This window comes from Rhamphochromis longiceps, linkage group LG19, assembly GCF_057381845.1.
Source record: "Rhamphochromis longiceps isolate RC_006_pf linkage group LG19, R_longiceps_female_GT1.1, whole genome shotgun sequence".
Classification (NCBI taxonomy): domain Eukaryota; kingdom Metazoa; phylum Chordata; class Actinopteri; order Cichliformes; family Cichlidae; genus Rhamphochromis; species Rhamphochromis longiceps.
In genome coordinates, this window is record NC_140575.1 from 31,929,280 (window position 1) to 31,951,350 (window position 22,071).

The 22,071-nt window shown below is 41.8% G+C and overlaps 1 protein-coding gene across 1 annotated transcript in view; it reads left to right on the forward strand.

Annotated features, from left to right (window-relative positions):
* Window positions 1-253: 253 nt before the first annotated feature.
* The window catches only part of LOC146647166 (zinc finger protein DPF3-like), a 31,015-nt gene continuing 9,197 nt past the window's right edge, over window positions 254-22,071 (forward strand). The window contains exons 1-6 of the mRNA XM_085390920.1: window positions 254-322; window positions 16,038-16,198; window positions 16,960-17,067; window positions 19,152-19,279; window positions 20,136-20,231; window positions 20,411-20,471. Of these exons, the coding sequence (XP_085247046.1) occupies window positions 291-322; window positions 16,038-16,198; window positions 16,960-17,067; window positions 19,152-19,279; window positions 20,136-20,231; window positions 20,411-20,471 (586 nt within the window). The 5' untranslated portion in view covers window positions 254-290. The remainder of the gene's footprint in view (window positions 323-16,037; window positions 16,199-16,959; window positions 17,068-19,151; window positions 19,280-20,135; window positions 20,232-20,410; window positions 20,472-22,071) is intronic.

The window sequence follows — 22,071 nt, forward strand, 5'->3', positions numbered from 1 at the left end:
GCCAATACACTGCATGGTATCAGTGAGCCAATAGAGGAAGTTGCATGTGATATCTATCCAAAGCTACAGTAAGGGTCTCTTTAAAAGTGCTGTTATTCAGTTGTGTACAATATAAATACAAGGGAAAACCCTTTAAAATAATTTTGACAGTTTACCCCATTAAGCCACGCCCTATCCGCTCATGCTGCAGATGTATTGGTCCACGAATTCACCCTGAGCTCCGATTGGTCAATTTCCGTAGGTTTCCCTCAGAACTGCAAGACGCCGATATTGCGTTACATTGTAGCAAAATGGCGGCTGTCATTCAGAATCCACTAAAAGCGTAAGTAATTTAGACATTGAGGAAATTGTGAATATCTACTTTGTTGCCAAGTCGTACATTTAAACTGAGCGCTAGCGCATGCCATTTCCAGCCGTGTGCATATGAGCTATTAAGCTGTCCAAATTCATTTTGTGTACTTCTTGCATGGCAAAGTAACCTCGTATAGTTTCTTTTTTATTTTTTTAATTCCGCTACATTTCAACATTTGGTTTTAAACAACGTGCGTTCGGCTGCTTGACATTTTCGCTGTACTAGCGGGGCTTTTCCTCTACGGCTTTGCATACAACACGGGAGAGTGTCGTCTTTTTCTGGGCTGTAAATTTATTTGGAAAAAAAAACTGTCCACAACGTGCCTTTGCGCCGTTACGAATAATTAAAAAGCCGAATTTCTTCCTTCGCTCGGTGGGGCATAGCGGCGGAATATCATCGGACATTCCGAAAGTCCTTTATAGTTGGTGTGAATTGTCGACATGTCAACTTTGGCTCCTCCGAGCGCAGACGTGGTCAGGACCCGGTAAAGCAAGGGAGGAGGCATTTTGTATTTGCATGCTTGCTGGCGAAATCGACAAAAGTGACAGCAGTTGACTCCGCCGCTGAAAATAGGCTGTCACCCTGCGCTCAAATAGTGCATGCACGGCCGTTTTTTGTCCCTCAACTTCAAAGAAATACTCCACCTTTCCCTCCCATTTTCTCCTTTGTTCTTCTGTATTGTTTTACCAGTTCCTACTGGTAGACGTATCACTGCAAGTTAGACACACTTGGCCTCTCGCTCCTTGTCATTTTTGTACTGCACATTGTGGTCTGTTAAATCTTTAAATGCATGTTAAGTTGCGCGGCTGTCACCAAGCAGTCCGCCTGTATTGATGTGTTATAATCACGGGACTGTGGAGGTATAGTGCAGGCTGTCTCCACTGTGCCTTTAAGTGGAGGAGTGCTGGAGATTAGCTTGGTCCAGGATCCTGGGCCCATCTGTCAGAGAGATGCTCCGACAGAGAGGAAGTGTTGGGCACAAGCAGGAGAACCATCTGCTCCTTCACAGAGGTACCCTGCCACCTCAGTGGACTGTGAGCACAAGGAGTGGACCTCACAGCACCTTGCACATCCATGCACCCCATGCTGCCATTGTTATTGAGGCATTATTACACCTAGGAAAGGATGCTGGAAAGGATGGTGTTTTTTGCACCATCTAGGGAGAAGTTAATTTTAAGCATCCAGAGTATATATGTATATGTATTTGTGATGATCCAGTAAAGTGGCCTCCTAATAAGATAACCTCCCTGCACACAAAAAAAAAGAAATTGGGGGGGCATGTTGAATCGTTATGTACTCCTCAGTCGACTGCGCATGCTCTCAATTTTCGCTCAAACTGCTCAACAGTTTTACTCACCGGGGAATTGCCCGGTGCAATCACAGCCTCCTCCTGCTGGCACCTGAGCAGCTCAGCGAACACACTCGATGTTCATTGCAAATGTTCAATAAATAATTCCCTCCCCATCTAAACTGCTGCTGTTCTCGTACCTCACGCCTTTTCACGAGAGCACGCAGAGGTGCATTTCATGACTACCGGTGTTGGGCCATTTCTCTTGTGTCCCAGCAAGCCTCGGTATCTGTCTGCTGTCAAGCCGCTGCTTCATCTCACTGACGTTTTAGCATTCTGATGTGGAATGTCTCCTTGCTATAAGCTGTGCTTAATGAAGTGTTTCAATCTGCTATAATTAGCCTCTGTCTCGGGTTTCTGACTTCATTTCACACGTTTGTCAGATTATAATTAGTCACACTTGACACTAATTGGATGTCGCTCCCGTAGACCAGTTTGACCTTTTTTTGTATTAAGATGATTCACTTCAGGGAAATGGAACTGCTAGTTTGACTTTGTGAGGATGAGGCTGATGGAGCAGGAGCATGCAGGCCCGCGCACGCCTGGTTGAGGTCTGTCCCCTTCTCTGAGCTCTGTTGGACGACAGTAATCTCCAGAATCTGCTGATTAAAATGGAGGCTGGAATATTTAATTAATAAGGGGAGCGCATAAAGCTGCTCATTAAAATTTGAGCCACAGCTGGAGTTTATCTGCCGCCTGGACACATCTTCCATCCGCAGCTCTCCTGACGTTCCACCCGCCGGATTCGTGTTGTCAGCTTTCTTGTCATTTGCTGTTGAGTAGACTTTGAGTGAGTCAGGCTTGCTGTTTATTGGTACTGCAGTGTGGAGGTGTATGGTCTGGTTTTTTTTACCCCTGCCCTCAGCCAGACTGTGTTGTTCTGATTGGTGTAATCAGAGGTTGCTATCAGGATGCAGTCACTCTGTAGGCCCTCCCCCTACCCTTGTTATGTGGTAGCTCTTGCTTCCTGTGGAGCAGCAGTGCACCTGCAAGTTTGAGATACCTTCTAAATAGAGCACACGAGACAGAAGTTGTTTTATATCAGATTTTTGTTGTTGTTTTGTTTTTGCTCTTACATATTCTCCTTACAAGCCGGGCTATTGTAAAGCACTAGCTTTTTGTCATGACTGCAGCTCACTCGTAGCTCTCCTGCTCTCTCAGTTTGTCGTTAGATATGCAAAACGTGAGTTGACACACGCTTACATTACGGACGCAGCCATGTGACACGGTGAACCGTTGACAGGAACACGCTGATAGCGGAGGCCCCACTGGCCACAAGATTTGCTTTTGTTCTTCACCCTCATGCGCACACTCACCTTCTCTGCTCAGCTGGAAGACATCGGGGATGTGTTGTACATACCTCTGAGGCTGTGGCATGCACACAAGTCTCAAGTGTTTATGGCTAATTCTAACAGCTAAATCTGGTTTAGTGCAAATTTGAGCTCATTTTTGTGTATTTTTCTTCTGTGTCTTGTAATAGAAAACAGACAAGCTAAAAATGTAGCCAGATTGTCTAAACCAGTGGATTGCACACCTCTCTAAGGCTCCAGAGATACATTTTAGTTGTCTGTAGTTGGTCAGAACATAATTGTATTATTCAGCTGCATACTTGAAAGCTTTATCCAATCATCTAACTGCGCATGTGTGATCAGTTCTTCTTCAAACTGTTGCTTCATTCTCTGATCTTAACTCGATTATGAAAATAATGTCCAAAAATATAAAGTTGAAGTTATCTTTCAGCCAAGTCAACAGACTAGTCTCTCAGAACAAGGCGGAAGGTTGTGAATACTGAGTTGGAGGTGGTGTCTGTATGTGTGCGCGCCCCCCCACCCCCCTCCTGAGTCGCTGGACATGTGGGTCTTGTCACTCATTACAGGTGTCAGAAAGTTCTCTCACCTAAGCTGGAACACCTGCTGCTGGGGGAGGCAGGGCTCTGATGCAGCTCGTGCTGTTGCGCACACAGCTAGCAACCACCAGAAGTCTTTCACCCACTTACATGTTCAGATGCTCCACCATCCTCCCTCCTCAAACCCCCTTGCACTCCAGGATTCACTTGAGACCAACCGGCATCCTCTCCCGCCTTCATTCAACTCGAGTAATCGCAGGGGTTTCTTGGCACTAGCGTGCGCCCGTAGCTGACTTCGGGGAGCACTCGCAGCCGATCTGCTTTTAGTAAACTGATATGTCACACTATGCCCCATCGCAGCTGTGTGTTGATATCAAGGAATGCCACTGAAGCACACAGGTTAGGTTGACAGGGATTTACTGTTGGAAACGAGACACTCCGCACATGGTACACATTTGACAAATCTAATTTATGCGTTTTATTAGCAAGCCGCATGCTATTATTTTTTTTCATGAGCTAAACATTTCTCTTAAATCCTCGATGAAGCTACTAGCAAGCATGTCAAACCGCTGATCCTGTGTGGTCATGCTTTGTGGCAAATCTGTTTTGAGTCTATCCCTGTGTGAATACGCTTGTAAAAATTCCTGCACCTTAAAGCCAGAGAAAGCCCTGCTACATGTGAGAAATTTATGTTGTTTTTGGCTTTGTATGCAACGCAAATCAATCAGCTACGTCTTTATTAGGCAGGGAGCAGTAGTAATGCAATTATTCATTAGAATAAAGTCCTGTGTTTATTAGTCATGATCTGCTTGTTAGCTTTTCCTTCCCTCTCCCTTTTCATCTCCCTCACACTTTTCCACCCCTCCCTGCACAAGCTCTGTACCTGCGACTGTTTACTCTTCTCAATCACACTGACACGAAGCCTGTCCTTCCCGGAAACTTCACACACACACACAATCTGGTTTTGTCTCAAATGCATAGCTGGACGTTGTCTCAAGGGTGGTGGCAAAGACGGAGGTAAAGGAGGAGTGTGGGATCCGAGCAGCACTGACAAATCAGCCTTCCAGCACCTCTACCTCCGCTTTAAAATTCCAGCCTCGACTCACAACCCGCAGCTCATTAGTTTCACTTCAAAATGGCCGTCCTTCTAATGCTGTAATTGAGAACACATGGAGGAACTTCATTATTTGGATGTGGGGATGTTTATACCAGAAGAACCAGTAGCTATTATTGGGCCCTCTTGGCCCTGTGATATAATAGCAAACTGTAGAAAACGCATCCAAAGTACCGTGTCATGATTTCAGAGTTGAAGCAGTTACCTTCGTCTTTGATATAGTCAAATTAGAACCTGCCCTTGTGCTAGGCACTCTGCTGAGATTAATTAAGTAGGCTAATTACCATACCAGGCGTGTGGCAGCGATTGAGGGCTTGAATGTGAAATTTCCTCCCCCATTTCACTCTGAATATTAACATTGAAACCCTCGGGGAGTGCCAAAATCTCAGCAGCACTAAGAAAAGTGGAACTAAAGTGCGAGAGTCTTGGCTGCTTGCTGGTCGGAGGAGTGACTTTATATCAGACCCCAGATTCAGTGTTTGCGTGATAATCTAACACAGTCAGCGTCAGTGTAGCTCACAGCCTGTCTTGAATCAGATCAAACAAAGAGCCCACAGAGGTAATAATATGTTTAACCTCAGGAGTGGGAGCAGCAGAGTGGTCGAACTGTTGTAAATGGGATGCATTGTTTTTTTCTCTTTCCACAAATTCCCCCTGTTGGCAAGGTGGAGACAGCAGTGAGAAGCTCAGCTGTCAGTTTGATCCCTAAATTGAACAGGGTTTGATGCTAACAGCATTGCTGGGTTCTTGGGGACTTGAATATACAGGAAACAGATAGTGTGAAAGATGCACTTTATCTTTGCGGTCTTTTTTTTTTTTTAAAGAAGCAACGTGTTTCTTCCCTTGTTTTGTTTTGATCTGGCTTTCTATCAGCTTATAGCTGCTTCAGCTAAGTGATCTGCAGCCAGCAAAGCAACAGGCCTTTATCGTAGCATTTGTACATGATGAACATCTTGGATGTCAGATGCTGCGTATGTATAGTCGCCCTTATTGTTAGCAGCACAGCACTTCTTGACCGGTTCTTCAAAGAAGCTTCCACATCAGTGTCCCAGCTGTGTCAACAGTGGTGAGAACTACAAGAGTAGATTTACTCAAGTCTGATTAGTAGTTGCACTTTAAAAGAGCATCCCCATTTTCTACAGTCTGTTTCTACTCCACTATAGTGCAAAGGCAAATATTGCATGTTTACCGGATATATCATTATTAAATTCAGTCCCACTGGTGCTAGCTGTAATATGAATTGCTAATAAACCGATCTGTTCTGTAAGAGTTGTTAAGCTTTTTTAACTTTTGAGTATTTTTAATATAGACTGTTTTCTTGACTTTTCTGTGCTCCTTTTTTGTTCTTCCACTACTCTACATAGACTGTATATAAAAGATGGATGTAGCTTGTGGGTCTTGTGGGTTGTGGCCAGCAGAGAGCGACTCCACCGATTGTAAAAAAAAGTATTCTGGAAGAAATACTTTGATGTTGAAATTAGGGCTGGGCCATATTATACCGTTCACGGTAATACCGGTATAATGTTAGGCAACGATAGGAAAATGAAATATCGCGATAGAATGGGAGTAAAACGCGCATGCGCAGTGCCTTTGTTTTCATACGCACATGGCCGATTGTTGAGTGAAACAAATGAACCAGAATTGGTTTGTAAAAATGGTGCAACTTCAGTGATGTGGAACTGGTTTGGCGTTTGTCCGTCAGATACACAACAAAGCACATTTTTTGCAGAACATGCAAGCGGCCGTCGTTATTGTCGTATTTGTCGGACTAAGATGCTCTTAAATCTGGGAGTAATCTGGGTCCTAAACTCCGTACCTTCAGGTCAAACGAACACTGCATCACCACTGAGAGTTTAAAAACTGTCTAAATTCTTTCATCTTTAATAAAACGATCAGCATTGCTGCTTTACCAGGTGTAACTATGAAGTTTAACTTCCAGGCATCCATGAAAACAAAATTTATTACATTTAACGGAGTTAGAAGTTAGCAGGAAGCTAGCGGAAGTTAGCTCGCTAGTTTCGCTAGTTACCCAAGCATGATATAGCATGTTCTGACTGAGAGATTTCTGAATAAATTCAAACGTACAGCTCTGCTATCACTTCCAACATAAATGAAGACGGGAAACTAAACAGCAGTGACGTTTGTAGGGTTACTGAAGTTGGGCTAGCTGCTATATAATGATGTGCTACGTGATCGCTAGCGACACAGCTATGTTAGCATGACATAAACAGTGAAGCTGGAGGACGAACACTAACACTTTTCCACTTATAAAAGTTAACGTGCCTGATAGTTAGAGACAAATGCAATCGCATGGCAGGATGCTGTAAACGGACCAAACTTCAGTCAGGAGAACAACTGAGATAATCCATCCACAATACGAGGTTAGTCATTAATATACTGCAACAACATGGGAATAGAGCAGCTGCCAGAGAATTCAACATTAATGAATCAATGGTACAGAAGTGGAGGAAGCAAGAAGAATGAGTTTAATAAAGTTTGATTTATCTGACTGCTTTGTTTCGCTTAATGTGCCTTATAATCCCGTGCACCTTATGGTCCGAAAAATACATACTGCACACTGCAGTTTAATGTTGCAAAGCACCTCTTTTTAACTTCAGTGGATATTATACATGGTTATGCTCAGGATATGTCAGCCCATTTCTACTGGAAATGCCTTTTGGTTAAACTTTCAGCAAGGAATTTGTATTCGCACTGTTAAATTTTTATAAAGCTTTAATGTACATAAAAACCAGCTTCTTGTTTAAGTGAAAATAAAAGGAAGGTTGTCTTTTTGCACTAGTAATGTTGTGGAGTTGTATTTTGTCTTGCATCAATTATATCGTCAGTTATATCGTTATCGCAAATTTTCAAATATATATCGTGATAAATATTTTTGGCCATATCGCCCTGCTCTAGTTGAAATTATACTTCAGCAGTGGTAGCACAAAGGCAGTCCGTGGGCAGTCGTAGAGTGCCCGTCTACCTGCAGAGAGTGTTCTGTTGTCCATAGAGGCAGTGTGCAAAGTATGTGGTGCAACCGGTCTGTGGGCTACTCTTGATGTACTTTTGTTGGTCCATCGGCCAGCTGTGGAGAAGTTAACATACAAAGAACTGAAGTGAAACCTAGACTGTTAAAAGCAATGAAGTGTCCACTGCAGCCACAGTATGTACTTTTCATATTGTATTTTTGGCTCTGTGATGGAGTTTTTTAGACTGCCTTTCCCCGGTGAACTCCACTGTCACTCCCTTCCCTGTCTGGGTCCACTTGTCATTCATTCAGCATTCAACCAACACACAGGTCACCCACATCCAGCGATGTGCAGTTGAGTTTTTTTTCTGTGTGGAAATTCATATGCAAAAGGACACATTTGCTCTACCATATTCATGTACAGGAAACACTTTACTGCTGGGGCTATGGTCTCAATCCCTAGTTTTTGTTGAATACAATATGTTTTTATTGGCTGATTTAAATTTCTAAAAAAAAATGTAACATTAATAGTAGGGATGGGCGATATATACGATAGAAACGATATAAATTTGGCCAACGATATAGAGATTTTGACTATACCGCTCTACCGCGATAGCGCATGTTGATGATGTCATCAAGCTGTGCCTGTTTTGGTCGAAAGCAGGGGTGCCCAATCCCAGTCCTCGAGAGCTACCGTCCTGCAGCTTTTAGACGCATCCTTCTTCTGACACACCTGAATCAACTGAATGGTTTGTTATCAGGCCTTTGCCAAACTTGATGGCATGCTAAAGAGTAGGGCTGAACGATTATGGAAAATAATCTAATTGCGATTTTTTGCCCCAATATTGCGATTGCGATGCGATATGCGATTATTTTTTAAGGTCTTTGTCTTCTGTATTATTAAACAAAGACAAGCAATACATCATATAGTATGGCCAATACTATATTACATTAATTTTAAACTGTTCTTTCCTGGAAGACAGACCTCTGTTATGATGACATGAGGTGATGCATGAATTGATGACTGACATTTTTATTTAACTTCTTCAATCACAACAGTATATTTGAACATACACAATAGTTTATTTTTAGCTTACAAACATCTGAGCATAAAGTGCTGACAAGGAACCCTGGTGTAAACATTAAAATGAAAGTCAGTACAATGTGCAGATTGCAGAAATATACATAAAAAAAATCAGTGGCTTTACCACACTCAGTTTTTCGACATCTGTGAACTACTAGACAGTCATTCAATTAAAAAATAATATTAAATAAATAAAACTAATAAATAAAAAATACACACATCTTACTGATCTCTGCAGTCAGTAACATTACACATAAAGTGCAAACATAATAGCAATTGTATAAACACACACACAAACACGCCTTTAAAATTTAAAGGCGTGAAATTGGACGGTCTAGTTCTGATTAGCGTCACCGCTGTCTCGGTGGAGTTTAATAAACTCGGCCGTCTGCTTCTTGCTATCTAAAATATAACAGGACACTGGTGTAAATTCTCGACTGTCTCATACTTCTGTTTAATAAGTTTTCTGTTTGACGTTTAGTCAGCTGTGTGAAAACCAAGGAGGAGCCCACCCGGGGGATTAATAAAGTTTTATTTTATCTAATCTAATAACTTTAATCTCAGCCAAACCGATTTACTCACGAACAAACAAAACACTGAAAAAAGCCCAACAATAACATTTTTAGGTTGTCTAAGTGACTTATATATTACGTTTAACCCGAGCAGCGAAACTCCGCGGTGATCTGAAAATGATGTGCCGGGAGTTGTGCCGTTCTCGGCCGCATCAGTAACCCTCGAGCTCCCGGCTAGCTGTCGAGCTGGTGGGTAGCAGACGCCTCTGAAAATGTCGAAGCACTTTTGCAAATATGGGATATCTTGATAAACCGAGCAGATATTTGATGTTTACACAACTACTTTCTCGCCTGAAAATATGTTAAAAGTTTATTTTGTGACCCAGAAAGATTAGTATGAGTAATTTTAAAACTTAGTAGCGGCCGCCATTGCTGGAAACTGGAGTTTGGCTGGGCCGCGCTATGAATTCTGGGATATGGTAGTAATTTGGACAGCCTTCGGCACGTCGCTGTGACGTAATCGGTCTACAAATGCGGCCTCAGGAGGATGCAGCCCATGAATTTGGACATGTCCAGAGTATAATCGCAGCCTTTGCGGTTAGAAAATTGCACTTGATCATGTCGCGATATTATCGCAAATGCGATATATCGTTCAGCCCTACTAAAGAGGTAATCACACCATTTGATTCAGCTGTGTTGGAGTAGGGATGCATCTAAAAGCTGCAGGATAGTAGATCTCGAGGACTGGGATTGGGCACCCCTGGTTGAAAGCATCGCAGCGGCTACAACCATTAATCACGTAGCACAACATTATATACCAGGTAGTCCAACTTCAGTAACCCTGCAAACGTCACTGCTGTTTAGTTTTCTATCTTCATTTATGTTGGAAGTTGTAGCAGAGCTGTACGTTTTAATTAGCTTCAAAAATCTCTCAGAACATGGTATGAAATGTTTAGGTGGAAACTAGCGAGCTAACTTCCTGCTAACTTCTAACTCCTTTAAATTTAATAACTTCTGTTTTCATGGATGCCTGGATGTTAAACTTAATTGTTGCACCTGGTAAAGCAGCAACGCTGATGATTTTATTAAAGATGAAATAATTTTGACAGTTTTTTTTTTTTTTTTCCCCTTTTTCCCTTTTATTTTCACAAATAGTACATAATTACATAACATAATACAGTGTACAATTCAAAACCAAAAAAATAAACAAACAGACAAACAAACATAAAACAAACAAACTGATAACTAAACACACAAAAAAAAAACAAAAAAAAAAAACAGCTCAGTTCCATTACAGTTTAAACACTCAAGAGAATCCTTGTAACATAATATTAGAAACATCAGGTTCCACATAGTTCAAGTATGGTTCCCACACCTTAAAGAATTGATCTGTTTTTGAATGCAATATACATGTAAGATATTCCAGTGGCACTAAATCCAACACTACTCTTTTCCAACCTTTAATAGTTGGTACTTTTTCATAAATCCATTGGAGTAGTATATTCTTCCTTGCCGCATAGGTGAGAACACAGTACAATCTCCTATTATTCTTGGATATTAATCGCCGGCTGGGGAGGCCCAGTATGAGAGACAGAGGGTCCATCTCCAATTCACAACCGAAAATCTTCTCCATTTCAAATAGCACATTACCAATATTCTTGCAATTTCAAACATGACCAGAAGCTGTGAGTTAGGGTACCAATTACTGTCTTACATTTAAGGCACATGGGTGAAAGGGTAGGATTATATTGATGTCTGCGAAACATAGATATGTGCATTCTATGTATAATTTTTAACTGTATTGCTTTGGTACGATTACAAACTGATATTGATTTGGCGTAACTCCAGACATCTTCCCACTCCTCATCATCAATTACTATACCTAATTCCTTTTCCCATTTGCCTTTAAGCCTCTGTGACGTCCCTGAGAGTACAGAATATAAAGCCTTATAAAATATCTTCACAGGTACCTCTTTGTCTGTTAAAAATAATAATTTTTCAACAGGAGAGACTTCATGACTCTCACTAAAGTTAGTACTATGCAAAATATAATGCCTTATCTGTAAGTAACGGAAAAAGTCATGCTTGGGGAGAGAATATTTCTCAACCATTTGGTCAAATGGCATAACTACATTATCGGAGAATAAGTCCCTCAGTCTCTGAATTCCTTTGTTCTTCCATTCCTTAAATCCTATATCAAACATCCCCGGTTGAAAGTCAAGATTATTCACAATAGGAGTAAACATAGATGTTAGCTTCAACCTTCCCTCAATTCGACATACTGATCGCCAGGCCTTAAGTGTATTAAGTGTGACTGGATTATCACAGCTCAATCTAATATCTTTAAAGTTCTTGAAAAACAATAGGTCCCTTAATGGATACTTTGAAAGAGAGGTTTCAATCCCCAACCAGATAGAGTGTGAATTATTTGTGACTCAGTCATGAATATAACTCATGTGAGTACTCAATTGATATGTTCTAATATTTGGTAAATCTAGACCTCCTACTGAACCTGGGAGCTGCAGTGTAGCCATCTTAAGTTTTGGTCTACGTTTGCTCCATATAAAAGAGCTTAGCCAACTATTCAGATCCTTCATCACTCTATTTGAAAATATAACCGGAATCATTTGGACAGGATATAACAATCGAGGTAAAATATTCATCTTAATCAAAGCTATACGTCCTAGCCAAGAAACAGGTAGGGAATTCCATCTCTCCAAATCTTGCTTTACCTTCTCGAACAGAGGGGAAAAATTTGCTTTATACATTTCTTTAAATTCTGGAGTTATAAATATCCCTAAGTATACAAAACCTGTGGGGGACCATTTGAAGGGGAAAGAAAACGGTCTAGTTGGCACTGAATTAAAGCTCCCAATTGGCATAGCCTCTGACTTAGTCAAATTTACTTTATAGCCAGAAAATTGACTAAATGTATCAATAATGTTAAGTAAAGCCGGTACTGATGTCTCTGGATCAGAAATAAATATTAAAACATCGTCTGCATATAAACTGATCTTATGCTCATAATCGATTTGCAAACCCCGTACATCAGATGCTGTCCTTATAGCCTCAGCTAATGGTTCGATAGCCATGGCAAACAAAAGAGGTGACAGTGGGCAGCCTTGCCTCGTTCCTCTATACAATGGGAAACTATCTGATTTCAATCCATTAGACAAGATGGACGCCTGGGGATTATCATACAAAATTTTTACCCACTTAATGAAATTATCACCAAGACTGAATTTATTTAAAGTATAAAATAAGTAGGTCCATTCTATCCGGTCGAAAGCCTTTTCAGCATCCAGAGAGAGCACCAAACCGCCTATGTTCCTTTGCTGAGCAGCCTGAATTAGATTGAGAAGGCGTCTGACATTATTACGAGAATTACGGCCTTTTATAAAGCCTGTTTGATCTTCTTTAATAATTACAGGCAAAAGAATTTCGAGTCGAGTAGCTAATATTTTAGAAAGTATCTTCCGGTCCACATTTAGAAGAGCTATCGGTCTATAAGAGGAGCAAGACTCTGCGCACTTCCCCTTCTTCAAAATAAGAGAGATATTAGCTTCCCTTAGAGTCTGAGGTAATCTATTATGCAAGAACGAGTAATTAAACATATTAAGTAACGGGTCTATTAACAGCTCACTAAATTCTTTATAGAATTCACTACAAAAACCATCAGGTCCTGGGGCTTTGCCGTTCTTTAAAGTTTTTATAGCATTTAGTACTTCCTCTCTAGAAATGGGAGCATTAAGGGTAGTCTGTTGTTTATTTGTTATAGTAGGCAGACTAAGCCTGGAAAAGAAATCCTCCATTAATTCCAGTGCATTAACTGATTGTTCAGATGTATATAGTCTACAATAAAATTCTTTAAAAATGCTATTTATAGTTTTACTATCATATACGCGCTCATTCTGAGCATCACAAATAACTGTAATAAATTGTGTTTGAGATCTTTTCTTGATAAGGCATGCCAAGTATTTTCCAGGTTTGTTTCCATGTTCATAAAATCTTTGTCTAGTAAACGTAAGGTTAAGCTCTTCATCTTGCGTAAAAAGGCTATCTAAAGTTGATCTGACTGCAGATATCTCTTGTAGTAAAGCTGGGGTTGGGGAGTCAGCATAAGTCCTTTCTTTTGTTTTAAGTTCTACCATTAACTGATTCTGCTTCCTCACTTTTTGCTGCCGCTTACTGGTTGAGTAAGAAATAAGAATCCCTCTAGTGTACGCTTTAATAGTTTCCCACAGTAAGGCGGAGTCATTTGTTGACTGCAGATTAATGGACAGGAAGTATCTAAACTCAGTGTTAAAGTAAGATATAAATGTATGATCCTTTAAAATAATTGTATTTAACCTCCAGTATTTTGCTCTGTTTGCCATATTTTTGAGAGAGAGATCGAGCATTACATTAGCATGGTCTGAGATTATAATACTACCAATCTCACACGATAAGACTAAGTGCAATAACAACCCCGGTAAAAAGAAAAAATCAATCCTAGTATGGCATTTGTGTGGTGCGGAGAAAAAAGTGTATTCTTTATCTAAAGGGTGTTTTATTCTCCATACATCTACAAATCTCAAGTCTTCACAGATAGAATTAAGTGCCTTAGCTTGTGGTGAGAGAGGCGAAGGTTTGTGGGGGAGCCTGTCAAATTTTGACAGTTTTTAACTCTCAGTGTTCGTTTGATTTTGGGACCTGAAGGGACGGAGTTTTGGACCCAGATTACTCCGCGAAGCTTCTCACTACGGCAGCCGTAATGCTCTGACAATCCATCAAGCAGTGCGGCTTACCAAAGTTGTACTAAAACATTTTTTAACAGATTTCTGCACGCAGAAATCGGTTCGAGGTCAGTAAGCACAACCAGAATTCATACATAAGGCACACTCTCGATTTTTGAGAAAATTAAAGGATTTTAAGTGTGGAAAATACGTTATACAGAAGAACAGAATATATCACGATATATATCGTTACCGCACGTGCTTCAAATTATATCGCGATATGAATTTTAGGCCATATCGCCCAGCCCTAATTGATAGCGTGTCCTGTCAGTACCAATTTTTGTTGATCCCAATTTTCTTTCTATGAACCTTTCGCGTAACTTTTTTTAGATTAAAAGACATTAGTACACGTTACAGTTTTCCCCAAACTGCAGCAACTTCCTGGATCTCCTCTCATTTAAACCCCTGACAAAAAAGTGCTGAAAATGAGATGCACCTTTACCTACCATGTTCTATCTTACCAAACAAAAGCAAATGCAATAGATTTCACCAGGTGTGAATTTTGTGTCTTCACTCACAGTGAAGTGAGTTTACTCTGATGACATCTTAGCACACGGCTGTGAGTTTGCACGTGAATTGCTTTTTGCTCATGTTGTTGTGCACGAAACAGTCCGGCTTCTAATTGGACATAAGTGAGATGGGTCAGGGGTAGGGATGGGTATTGATAAGATTTTAACGATTCCGATTCCATTTTCGATTCTGTTTAACGATTCGATTCTTTATCGATTCTTTTTAAAAAAGGAGAACACTAAGGTCGATTAGCTTAGAACTTTGTTTTATATCTTCTCTTTGAACAAGATAGAAATTTAGGAGTAACATGGCCTTACAAACCCAACAGTGAGATCTTAAGAGATCCAGCCTACGGCTCTTCAATGGGGCATCACAGGGTCCCCAGGAAAAAAAATTGTAAATGTAAAATAATAAAATAAATATTCTTCTGTAGCAATAACAAAGTATAACATAAATTGTTCTGTGGCAATTACACAAGAATATCCAGTAATGTCCCTGCCTACAATTAAACACATTCACTTACCAAAAATCGGGGCATCTGCTGTGGCAAATGGGTGCAAGGCTTTGACCACAAACTTAGACACTGCTCGGTGACATTCGTCTATCCTGGCCTGAAAGGAGACGCTACCGGTAGACTGCAGCGAGAACTGCCAGCGAGCGCCAGCCAGACTCTGTCTGTCTCTCTCATCATGGTCACCTACATGCACAGTAATGGCAGGTTTTGTAATAAGGCAGATTGCGCTAACATAATATGCACTGTTAGTTGATTATTTACCTGCCGCATTAACGGGAGAGGACGTGCAAACGTTACCGCTGCTGCTGGGTTGAGAGTCACGAGTCCGGAGCGGAATTAAAAACACGTGTCATCGCGTGTTTTGTGAGCAAATGCTTTTGCATATTCGTAGTGTTTCCTCCCTTAAATGAAATATCTACTTTGCAAGTTGCCCTGTTGTCATCGGTTCTCATAAAGTATAATCAAACTTTTGAGCGTTTGAGCCGCTTAGGCGCCTTGTTTCCTGCCAGGTAAATGACGCTCCGCAACGTGGTGACGTCATTCGGGGCGACTGGAATCGATAAGGGAATCGTTTGCAAAAATGGCAAACAATTCCAAGGAATTGAAACAGTGGGAACCGGTTCTCAACAAGAACCGGTTTTCGATACCCATCCCTAGTCAGGGGTCAGCATGCTAGGATTGGACCGATCCTGGTCCCTGACTGATCAGTCGGTGCATCTCTACAACACGGTGTGTCTGTTTGCACATTGTCTGTTGTCCCCCTAGAGTCAAAATGAATGATAAAGCAGAATGTGCTTTAAGGCAAGCATACATTTTGATTGATCGCTTGGTATTGTTTGAGCAAGTAATGTTCGTCACATCCACCCCTTAGGAGTCCCATGTAGTGAAGGTGTGTTTTAATGCTCGTAGGTTAAAAACAGGAGTTCATTAACCAGCAGGTGATGTCATTTACAATTAGTTAAAGTTAACCAACCATATCTACCCTTGTCATTGATCTTTGCTTATTTTTGACAGGTTGGGCGACCAGTTTTATAAAGAGGCCATTGAGCAGTGCCGCAGCTACAATGCCCGCCTGTGCGCTGAACGCAGCGTCCGCCTGCCATTCCTGGACTCTCAAACCGGGGTGGCCCAGAACAACTGCTACATCTGGATGGAACGTCACCATCGCAGCCCCGGTGAGTGAAAACACCCACACTATGCATGCAAAAAGAAAGAAGACTTGGATCAGTTCGACACGGTTTTTAGTGTTTCCATTATTACCTGGTACCAGGTACTTTTCAAGTACCTACTTGACCGGGGTTCCAAGGGATCCGAGATGATCCGAAAAGGAGACATCAACAGACTGAATTCCACCGATTAGATAGTCAGCGACGTCACTCGATGAGTCATGAGAGCGTCTCCTTCATGAAAATCAAAACGGCGATCTTGAAACCCAGCAGTGAGAGAAATGGCTACACAAAAAAAGTTTGACAAAAAGCCACAGACCGAGCAGCAGTTATGCCATCGCCTCGACTTCCTCCTTTGTTGTGGCATTTGTGTCCCAAACAAATGATGTCATGGGACGTTCGGTCACGTTACTGTAATGAGCCCTACGCATATTCGGTGGAAAACGAGTCGAGCCAATCAGAGTATATACTAATGGAAAAGGGGTATTAGTGGTTGGGAGTGGCAAGTAACCTTCAGCTAAAAGACATAAAATACATTATTAAGTGCTTTTTAGTGAAGTTTAGGGAACAAAACTACTTGGCTAGGATTAGTAAATGATCATGATTTGGTTTAGTTTGTTATGGTTTGGTGGTTTGGAGACTGTCCTGTCAGTGTCAGACAGAAAAATTGGTGCAGGCATAGAGAAAAACAAAACGTTTGAAGGACTTTATGTCGAAACAAACAAATTGCCATGAGACTTGAATTTTCATTCATGGCGTCCATTCTACAGGTGTTGCAGCCGGACAGATGTACACGTACCCCGCCCGCTGCTGGCGAAAGAAAAGACGGCTGCACAACTCCACAGATCCCCGCCTGGGCATTTACGGCCTCCAGCTCGGTAAGACCCTGCAGCCTCTTCTCGGCATGTCACCTGCCCACCGCTCTCTGCTCCACTCAGCTTCTCCTCCCACTCAGCCGGCTCCCCCTCGATCTCCACCCACCTCCTTCAGCTCATGTGATTACTGGTGATGATCTGGAATAATCTCACTAAAAGCATATCAGTCAGTCTCAGCGCAATGAGCAGAGCAGGCTGCCAGTCATTTTTCAGAGGATGAAATGTGGCTGTGTTCACCACGGCTGGTAAACTTGTTTTGTGAGAAGTAGAACATGTAATTAGATTTACCGCTGCTGGGAGCAGCGAGACAGAGTTTGGCCACTGCAGACAGTATTTAATAAATGTTATGGAATGAAGTTTGGTCTTCTCTGACTGCCACTTGAAACAGCTCACTCAACACATTTACCCTCTCTATATTCTCACTCCATCTTATTTTCTACTTGCCACCTCCCTTGCTGATTGGGTTTGTCTCTTTCTCTCCCTGTAGCCTGCCACGCAGTGTGTCTGTGTTTGGTGGCCAGTCTTTCTCAACACCGAGTAACAGGTCCATTCTGTGCCCAAAGCTTTCATACCCACTGGGAGGTTACACTATCCTAAGGAATAAACACAGAAATGCAAGGTTACATCTTTCTCTTTCAAGTAGTTTCTGCAAAAAGAAAATGGCATAATGTTTTGACAGAAACCTCCAAGATTGTGGTGCTGTGTTTATGTGTTTTGCATGTTAGAAGGAAAAATTGTTGGGATGTTGAGGAAGCGAGAGAGAGCGAGAGAGACTGGAAAGAGAAACCAAGATGTAGTGACAGCATGTGAACAAAGCCTTTGTTTCCTAAACACATCCCATTGTAGCCTATTGTTTTCCACTGAGCTTGTGCTTGCCGAGACCACACCACCACCCTGCTGTCCCTTCCCTTCTCCAATAAAAAGTGGATTGGTATGCGCTGTGTGTGAGTGCCCATCAGAGGGGAAACGTACCCCGATTTAACCTGGCGTCTCTTATATGGAGCACATTGTACAGCTGGCCAGAGGTGGCCAGCTCAGGGCAGCAACCAGTCTGTCTCACTGTCTGATGGTGTGCTAGAGGGACTGGGGTTGCATGCAGAATCAGCTCCCTGCTGCAGGCTGCTGCCGGCTCTATTTTTAGCCCCCCCCAGCTCCCATGGGTTGAGAGAGGGAGGGAGGGGGGTGAGGGGGGGTTGTCTCGTCGCGGAGAGTTGAAAGTCAACGTGTGCAGACACAATGGTGAGGGGCTGCTGCCACATGGTGGAAGGGCCAATTTTTAAGAAGCATAGAGCTTTCTCCCTCTCGTACCTATCTCTTTGTGCCTGCCTCTCACCTATGCAGTCCTGCTGTTTCAGGTCCTACGTGCTCAATATTCTGCAAAAGCTGGGGCTTTGAAGTATGTCCTCTTCAAAGACCCACAAAGCAACTGGATGATCATGAAGCTCTCTGTAGAGGAGATTGTGCAAATAAGATGTGTGGATCCGACTAGCTGTCAAAGCTTTTGTTTGTTCTGCTTTGTCTGCTCAACCTGCTCGCCTCCTACACTGTTTGTTTAGATCGTCAGTGTAGGAGGAGATATCTGCATGTGTTCAAGTTAAAGTGATAAGCCACATAAGTACATTCCTGTGGACAAAGTCAGCATAATGTCCGCATAGGGCAACAGTACCGAGAGCTCAGTGACTGTGCAGTCTTCCTCAGAGCCAGTACATGTATGTTTTGTTTTTTGTTGTTTTCCAGCAGTATATTGTTGTGGAAAAATGGCTGTGATGACACATTCTGCTGCAGGACAAAGAGATGATAAGCATTAGAAAAAACAAATGCTACACCAAATTGCCACATGCTTTCATGAGTTCTAGTAAGAGTGGAAGAGAAGGAAGATAATGGAATTATGCTGATAAAAGCTGCTCATGCAGGTCACAGTTTGTGACACTGCTGGTTCCTATCGAAATTATAGTGCTTGATGGTGATACACTGCACATGCTGTGTATTAGCACTCTGATGTTTTCACTTAAAGCGCACAGTTGACAAACACTAAGCCGGTGTTGTGATGACTCATCACATGTTGCCTGTTATTTGTCTTCATGCAGACGGCGGTCTCATGTCAAAGGACACGTTGCCGACTCAGAGCACTACACTGGAAGCTCTGCTTCGTGGAGAGGGCCTAGACAAGAGGAACGCCTCCAAGAACGACGAGGAGAGCCTGCTGGAGATCCAGGTGGGTCCAGTCAAACTGCGTGTGGATCAGTGCGGTTCATAGCATCCGGTAAACATTTTAAAATGTTAATCTTGTGTGGTATCAGTTAAACGATCGAAGGCCTTGGCACTCACAGTGATGTTTAGTGCCCCAACTGGTTGCCAAGGCAACCTGCCAAGTTTTTTCAGCTGACCTGCGGTGCTTGTTAGATGACTGTTGTCTCGCTGAGAGGCATTTTAGGAAAAGGGAAGGTATAGAACTTGAGTTTTCAATGCAGTAGCTCTGCCTGTGAAAAAAAGTCAGTATCTTTATTGTTTCTTGTTGCAAGTCAAAAGCAGGTATATCTCCTAGCATCACACATTCCACTAAAATACTCTTGTGGAAACATTCATATTTATGGAAAGAGGGTGCTTGGAGCATAATGGCCAAGTCCTTTCAGAAGGAAATCTTGCCACTCTGCAGCCGCTCTGGTAATACTATTTTGCGTGAACAAGACCAAAGCCCTTTCCAAATAAATGAGGAGAGCCATAACTTTCAGTAGTCACAACAACTGCACGTATAAAGACATTAAATCTTTGGGGGGGGAAATGTGCTTAAAATGTTTTGTTAATGCTTCAAATGTTTGTTCTAAACTAAGATTTTGAAAAGCTGTATAGCTTTGTTGTTGGGATCGAAATGAAAATGGAGATGTATTAAGATGTCAAGGTTAGGGCTGAGGGCATTGTTGACCCAAATCCTCACAGGCTTTGCAACTGATGTGATCAAAATCAAAATGTTGCCTCATCACAGTGTTTTTATTTATTTCCCCCCCTTTCCTCTAGCTAGCTAAGCTCTAATCAGTACTGATCATCCATTACTCTATCTCTCTCTGTCCCAGAGGGTTCTGGAGGCAGATGCAGCAGAAGATGCTTTCAATGACGATGACGACTACGAGGTGGACACTCCCAAGCGGAGACATCGGGGAAAAGGAAGAGTAAGTGGCTGGAGAAACGATGATGGACACATACTGGAGATGCAGTTTAGAAAAATCAAAAAAGTCAAATCACAGTTAACTCAGGCTGATCTTTTATGTGTTACGTCTGTATGTTAAAAACACAGATTCCATAGCAGACAGTCTCATTGAATTTATTTATTTTTTTTGCCTTTCTTCAGGGTCGGGGTTCAGGTCGCAGGAGGACAGATCTAGATGATGATAAGCCATATGTCTGTGATAGTAAGTCGAGACAAATTCTTAAATCATTTAACCGTCATACAGATGATTTGTAGATAATCTGCTGAATTCTTTTTTTTCTTCTTCTTCTCATTTTGTTATCTAACGTTGTAACCTTGTACAGTCGAGACTAACAGTTTCCTAGAGTACTACTGTTTACACTCCTCACTGATAAAATAAATTGGACAGGCTTTTTACAGAGTCAGTTTGTATTTTAGACCTAATTGGAAGAATAATGTTTAAGCCGCTTTCACACTTTGCTCATGAGCTCATGTGAAAAAAGGAGCAGGTAATTGTTTGATGAATTCTGTGAGTGGGCATCATGTGTCCTGCCTCCTACACCCTCTATCCGAGCTCTGACCTAAACCAAGCTAGGTATTTTCAGTAGCGAGAACACGTCTGATGCAGAGATTGTCTTGCTGTGTGTGAGAAAGGATAAGAAAAAGGCTTTCCTTGGTTGTGAGGCTGTTAAGAGCACCTACAGATCAAGATTTCCTCTTCAAAATTCTGTCATGGTCAACAGCAACCCTCAAAGTCAGTTACCAACAATATAGCTAGACTTGTTAAACTTTAACAGTTTTGTAGGTTTGCTATTGTACACCACCACAGTGGACTTTACAATTCGTCCTGTCTGTGTATCAGCAGTCACATCATCAATTAACACCAGTGACCCAATACTACCAGCACCTCTACATGCCCTACTATAACATTATCTCCACTACAGCTGACAGAAAGGGATGGGAATTGATAAGAATTTAGCAATTCCGATTCCTTTATCGATATTACTTATTGATTCGAATCCTTGTCAATTCTCCCATTGATTCTCATTGGGCTCTCACTAGCTGTGCTTTCAGAGTTACTGCCATCATATCAAAGACATTACATTCGTGCCAATTAATTGCATGTCGTGTGATCAACTGTTTGTGCGTGTTGGATGCATTTCCTCTCTTTGTTGTGAATAATTTATTTCACATATTACACAGAACACTTTTATTAAAAGTAATGCAGTACATTACTTAATTAAGGAGAAAATAATTCACTATACTACTTATAACATTACTTTCATGTTGCTCTGTAAAATGACCTGAAGCACACTGTCTGTTCATTATCATTAAACAATATAAACCTGAGGCTACAGCCCAACACACAAAAACAAATCCCTGTCCTAATGAGGCCACACATATGATCTTTCTTAGTATTTAGGTATGAACAGAAAGCAAACAGCACAAAGCAAAAATGAAGCACAAAGAGACTTCAAAGCAATTGCCACAGTGATTTTACGTCCCATGAACAGGTAGAAACGGAGGCTGCAGCTTGACTGCTCATCCTTTTGTTACCTGAGGAAGTTTAGCGGCGACTGACTTCACCGCTGCTCCCAAATGACGAATTACTTGACTCCAGTCCTGGGCTGGGATCGTCATTCACTCGGCTTTAGCACCACTCTGGGTTTTTGGATAGCTTAGCATTAGCATGCTGTCTGTACAGCTGCTTGCTAAGACCGAAGGTGTGTTAACAGTTTAATACAGTTACTTCTGTCCTGGATGCACTTTGCTCTTTACCATTACACTCTTGTCCTTTAGTGCAATAAAATTAAAAGTAATGT